The sequence below is a fragment of the Montipora foliosa genome, chromosome 1 (assembly GCF_036669935.1).
Source record: "Montipora foliosa isolate CH-2021 chromosome 1, ASM3666993v2, whole genome shotgun sequence".
Taxonomy (NCBI): Eukaryota; Metazoa; Cnidaria; class Anthozoa; order Scleractinia; family Acroporidae; genus Montipora; species Montipora foliosa.
In genome coordinates, this window is record NC_090869.1 from 10,070,474 (window position 1) to 10,077,100 (window position 6,627).

General features: G+C 40.9%; 1 protein-coding gene across 1 annotated transcript in view; it reads left to right on the forward strand.

Moving 5' to 3' along the window:
* Positions 1 to 622: 622 nt before the first annotated feature.
* The window catches only part of LOC137977338 (NLR family CARD domain-containing protein 3-like), a gene marked incomplete at its 5' end in the record, with an annotated part of 28,185 nt that continues 22,180 nt past the window's right edge, over positions 623 to 6,627 (forward strand). Inside the window, 2 exons of the mRNA XM_068824594.1 lie at positions 623 to 749; positions 4,528 to 5,160. Of these exons, the coding sequence (XP_068680695.1) occupies positions 623 to 749; positions 4,528 to 5,160 (760 nt within the window). The remainder of the gene's footprint in view (positions 750 to 4,527; positions 5,161 to 6,627) is intronic.

The following is a 6,627-nucleotide window of genomic DNA, read 5'->3' on the forward strand; positions in this document are numbered from 1 at the left end:
CGGATGCTTAGGTACGGCTAGGGATGATAAAGGATGCTTAAGTACGGTTAGGGATGAAGAAGGATGCTTAAGTACGCTTACGGATGCGTAAGTACGGCTAGGGATGATAAAGGATGCTTAAGTACGGCTAGGGATGATAAAGGATGCTTAAGTACGGTTAGGGATGAAGAAGGATGCTGAAGTACGCTTACGGATGCTTAAGTACGGCTAGGGATGATAAAGGATGCTTAAGTACGGTTAGGGATGCCTAGGTACGGCTAGGGATGATTAAGGATGCTCAAGTACGACTAGGGATGAAGAGGGATGCTTAAGTACGCTTAAGGATGCTTAAGTACGGCTAGGGATGCTTAGGTACGGCTAGGGATGATTAAACATAGTTAAGTACGCTGCCTGGGACCACTATATGAGTGACTACACCGGACCACTATATGAGTGCCTACACCAAGTAGTTACCAAAGGAACGCTTCGGTATTTCCGGCGGATCACAATCCTTAATCCAGGAAATGTTTATCGTCTTGTGGAGAATTTTAATTTTGCAACTTCTGTTCTACTGGGTGTCGACATTCTTCCACAGTTGTGGTAAAAGGATTTCAATTTCGACTGATGGCAAGATTCGTGAAAAGCTACTATAAAATTGACAGGCACGACATGCATCTTCACGCAATGCTTACTTTCAAGTAATGGATCATACGACAAGGACATATTTTGTGTGTGGTTTATTGAATCTAATTCCTTGCAAGCGGACATTGGTAAGATTCACATAACTGCTTTGAAACTCTTAGTACCCGTTGGTGAAGTCATTCTTACATGAATTGTCAGAGTACGAGGCAGTTATATATGTCAGTAATTAAATTGTTCCAGCGCAGTCACAAATGACAACCTTGCCATGACTTTGTTATTTGGAGCTACGTCCCGTTCCCATATCTCCCTATTTTGCCAAATTCCTCTTTCCCTTGTTCTTCATGCTGGTTGTTAATTTTCTAAAATCATTAAAATTCAAGAAATGAACTTTTGTAATTTGAGGTCAAACATTTGAAACAGCACTGGAGATCGAATTCTTCTTTCATTAATTTTGTTCGCCACGTTCACCAACTTTTATGGACCCTCTCATTGCTTCATTGCTTTGTGCTTTGCCTCGTTGGCGATTGTGGCAAAATTGTCATTTTCGCCATATTTGCCACATTCGCCGCTTTCGCCAACTTTTATGGGCCCCCTTCACTGCTTTGTGCTTTGCCACGGTGGCGATTGTGGCAAAATTGTCATTTTCGCCATATTTGCCAAATTCGCCGCTTTCGCCAACTTTTATGGGCCCCCTTCACTGCTTTCTGTTTTTCCTTGTTGGCGATTGTGGCAAAATTGTCATTTTTGCCATATTTGTCAAATTCGCCGCTTTCGCCAACTTTTATGGGCCCCCTTCACTGCTTTGTGTTTTGCCTCGTTGGCGATTGTGGCAAAATTGTCATTTTCGCCATATTTGCCAAATTCGCCGCTTTCGCCAACTTTTATGGGCCCCCTTCACTGCTTTCTGTTTTTCCTCATTGGCAATTGTGGCAAAATTGTCATTTTCGCCATATTTGCCAGATTCGCCGCTTTCGCCAACTTTTATGGGGCCCCTATACTGCTTTGTGCTTTGCCTCGTTGGCGATTGTGCCAAAATTGTCATTTTCGCCATATTTGCCAGATTTGCCAACATTTTCTCATTTTTGCCATTTTTGTTGTTGTGTGCATTTCTGGACATATCTCCCTAAATTAGGCCTTAACATAAATACTGATAAGACAAAGATCATGAGGATCAACGGCAAATAGAATGAGCATATTACCATCAATAATTTCAGCATAGAAGATGTAACATCCTTCACGTACTTAGGCAGTGTTATGAACATCACGGGAGGAACGGACGAAGACGTATTGGCAAGGACAGGGAAAGCATGTAGCGCATTTAATATCTTAGCAAACATCTGGAGATCCAGGGAAATAACAACAGCCACCAAAATTAGAATTTTCAATTCTAATGTAAAGTCTGTCCTGCTCTATGGGTCTGAAACATGGAGAATGACTGAGAAGACCGTGTCAAAATTACAGACTTTCATAAATAGATGTCTGCGCAGAATCCTTGGAATTTATTGGCCTCTCACTATCAGCAATTCTAACCTGTGGGAAGCCTTAGGTCAAGCACCTGTGAGGCAACAGATAATGAGCAGAAAATGGGCCTGGATTGGCCATACACTAAGGAGATCGAACGACTGCATTGCTTGACAGGCCCTTGGTTGGAACCTACAGGAAAGTAGACGGAGAGGTAGACCGTGTAACAGCTGGAGGAGAGACACGGACCATACCATCCAGTCAAGAGGTCTCTCTTGGCACCAGCTCAAACACCTGTCCAGGGACAGAGGGGACTAGAAGGACTTTGTCAGTGGCCTTTGTTCCGAGATGGAATGATAAAGGCTTCAGATCAGATCAGATCAGAAAGCTTATTGAATACTTGAAGAGTTAAAGGTGCAAATATTAAAAAAAAAGGAGAAAAAAAGGAAAGGAACTTTATTTAAGTGTCTAGTCTTCTAGCGCTGTAGAGCTCTAATTGGGGACACTGTAAATTGAAATTAAGAAGGTAACGCAAATCAAATCAAATTTTGGTTTTTGAGGAGAGGAGAGAACCGGAGTACCCGGAGAAAAGCTCGGAGAAAAACCTCTCGGTGCAGAGTAGAGAACCAACAAATTCAACCCACATATGATACCGAGTCTGGGAATCGAACCCGGGCCACATTGGTGGGAGGTGAGTGCTGCGCCATCCCTGCACCCAATTATTGTTAGATTTGGCACTTTATTGCTTGTTAAAAAATGATGCAGTATCAAGGATACATTCAGTCAAGTAGTAAAAACAGGAATGTTAATTAAAGTTGAAATTATTTAGGGTGAAAAACTGAAAAAAGACTCTACCGGTAATTTCTCAAAAGGCATGGAACTGGATGTCTAGATAACATAGAATAGCTTTTAAGAGGTTTTGAACTGACCTGAATTGCTTTCTAGGAAAGGTTGACAGTAAAGTAAGCGTGAATTATTTTGAATGGTGTGAAAAAATGGCAATTGGAACAGAAGTTCTTAAATCTGCATTTTCTCAAAAAGGAATATGCCAATGACTTAAAGACTATACTGACAGTGCATTTGAAGATATCTACACTACATCTGGACAAAAATTTGAGAGAAATCCATTTATGCACTCTTGAAGTATCTTAACAGTCATGTGCTTGAACGTTCTGTGATAATAGTTGATGCAATATATACAATATGAGTGGCAGATCTGTATCACATTTACAAACTTGATATGAAGGACAATTGTCTGGGTGAGTGTATTCCTGAGAAGGACTGTTTAGGGTGACATAGACTGATGTTTGGGCAATCTGAGCGGAATAATGTTCAGGGTCAAGTGATTTGTGTAGCGTCAGTAGATTGGTATAAATACTCTAGTTGTTTTTAGTGATTGGTTATCAAACTTATACTCTTATTGGTCAGCTGTCTGTCACTGGCCATGAACACCGTAAAACAGTGATTGGTGCATTTGGATCCATCTTAGTCTAATGTCTATATGCGTATTGTTAGTAAAAAAAGGTCAGTCAGTTATTTTTATTAAAATAAATCTGTTTGTCTGTTGCTGCTGTTGCTGATAAGTCATCCACTTTGTAGAGACTGGAGGAAGTTGTAAGCTTTGGTTTAGTGGTCTGTTTTTAATTATAAGTCAGTAAACCAGCTTTCCATTGGTAGTAATTTAGTACTGTGGGCTGTCTGTTGTTGTCATGTGTTTGTGTCACTCTTACATTGAAACCTGTTGAGCATGAAGATATGATTGGACTAAACATGAAAGATGCTCATTTAAACTGCAGATTAAGTACATCACAGTTATGAAAATTATTTGAGCGGTAACAAAAGTACAAAGTAAAGCCTGAAGAATTTCAGCTTGAACAGGATTTGAATCCATAACTTGTGGGTGGCAAACTACATGTACCCTATTACTGAGCTGTGTTCAGTTGCTGTGTAGTATAGGAGCCTGGCGTAGGGAGGCACGGTGGCCTCATGGTTAGAGTTCTTGACTCCGGACCGCGTGGTCCAGGTTCGTGTCCTGGCCGGGGACATTGTGTTGTGTTCTTGGGCAAGACACTGTACTCTCACGGTGCCTCTCTCCACCCAGGTGTATAAATGGGTACCGGCAAAATGCTGGGGCGAACCCTGCGATGGACTAACATCCCATCCAGGGGTGGGGGGGGGGGGGGGTATAAAATTAAATACTCCTAGTCGCTTCATGCTAAGGAAACCGGAGATAAGCGCCGGCCTGATGGGCCACTCGGCTCATAAGCGGTGACTTATAGGAGCCTGGCAGAGGTGATGTGATCCCATAAGAGGTTAAATTTTCTAATGAAAACTCAGATGTATTTTGTCAATGACAATCCTGAAAACTTATTAGCAAACCCACCTTAAATGAGGTCATTGTAACCAGAATGATGCCCCAGAGATCTTTTCTGATGCTTGTTTCAGGTGCTGTTGATGGAAAAACCAAGTACACAGTGTTATGTTGCCTTCTGGTCAGGCTGGGGTCACAAGTGTTGAGGGATGTGTTTGATAGAGTAATTCATCCACAAGACCTTTGGAATACCTTGAAACGTGAGCCAGTGCACTCTGAGCTTCGGTCTCTTCGAAAGGAAGGAATCCTCAATCCAGCGCAGTGGATTCAGTTGTATCCAGTTAAGCCCTCTTCTGTGTCATCCACTGTCTTTGACAATTCTCTCTTGCTTGTGCTTCTGAGGACAATCTGTAACCTGAGTCCTCCAGCCACTGGCTGGGATCTACTTCCCCATTCCTCTGACAACAGCTGTGAATCTCACATTGTACGTTTGAAGTATTGTGCGAATGCAGTATCGGCCCATACTGAAGAGGCCTCTGTTAGTGATGGAGAATTCTGTAAATACAGAAAGCAGATCCAGAAAACACTGGTAGGATTGGGTGGAGCTGAATATGAAGTTGCCATCCGTAAAATAGAGGAAGAAGAAATGGATCCATGGGATGAGGAACATTTCAAAGAACTTCTGAAGCAGTGGAAAGATAATGACAACAGAATTAAGGACAAACTGAATGAGTGGGAGTGTACAATGAAGACCTCTAGAGATGCAGGTGTGTTTTTGGGAGCAAGAACTTAGGGTGCTGTTCATATGTTGCCTGTTTCAAGGTTGCTCTTTTTTTCTTTTTTGCGTATTGCTTCATAACAGGGTAATACCACTTTTTTTCTTGTTTTACTTTAAGACAGGGTAACAACTAGCTCTTGTTTTACATGTATGTTAATATTGTGTTGTAACATGCCCATTAACAAAACCATTTACATGACGTTTTTCAAATATTATGTTTGTTCCTTTCCCCTTTCCAAAAAATTGGAACTTACCGTAAACGTCCATGTATAAGCCGCACTTTTTTTCACAAAATTGAAGCCATAAATCAAGGGTGCGGCTTATCCATGGATACATATGTGTTTGGAGTTTTAAAAAACCTAATTAATATTCATACAACTTCTTAAGATCTCAGTAACGAAAGATAAAAAAAACTGAGAGCATGTTGCTGTTGTTCATTGGCTTTTTAATGAGTGGTGGCTCAAAGGAGCCGTTTGTGTCTTCGAGTGTTTATCGGCGAATCTTGCTCTCCTAGAGTTCTTTCAAGCAATTAATTTTCGCTGTACTCGAACAAGTAAACACCAACCTACAAGGAATCTCCATGGCATTCCTCCGCACAGCTGTTTGCAGTGACGTCTTTGGCCAGTCACTTCCACGCATATCTTTCCGCCACGTGCAATAAAATACCACAAAATTCGCGAGTACTCGCGAGGTAAATGGCCAACTGTTTCGTTGTCCTTGACCACCTTCTCGGCAAATTTGTCGACTGCATTATCAAGCTCCTGTTCTGCATGAATTTTTTCGCCTATTGCAGGTATAGACGTGGTCATGATACCCAGGCCCTGGCCCAGATTCCTCCCCACGTTTAAAGCTTGGCTACTAAGCACTCATTCGTTTTCAACTTTATGCTGAAACCTTGATTGTTTGTCCTTGTTGGTTTATAGCAATAGAACATTACTGGAACTTCAAACTTTATTGTACTACATTTTTTTCCAAAATGTGCGCTTCTAAATTCGGGGTGCGGCTTATACATGAACGTTTACGGTACTGCTTAAGATTGTTGATACCCTGTTCTCATATAAAACCCCTTTCATGCAGCAATTACACTTTCATGAACTCCCAACCATCTTTGACTCAATCTTCAAACCTCTGGCAATTGAACATAAACATTTTGCTAGATATCTTCAAAACGGAGCTACCCAAACCAATTTTGGTTTGGAATTCTTTTCTGAGACAATATTGAAAATGTCATGCGATCAATATGAAATGATTTCTCCTCCACTCTCAAAATCTAAAACAGTGTTTCAATTATTATTTTCAAAGTCAAGTAGCTATTTCTGCTATTTTGATACTAATCTGATTCTGACACTTGGCATTATTTTTGAAATACATCTCAGATTATTCTCTCATATACTTTTATTTTAAATGATCAATTTGCTAATTTAACTCCAAAGTCTTTTCAGTCAATGTCTCATTA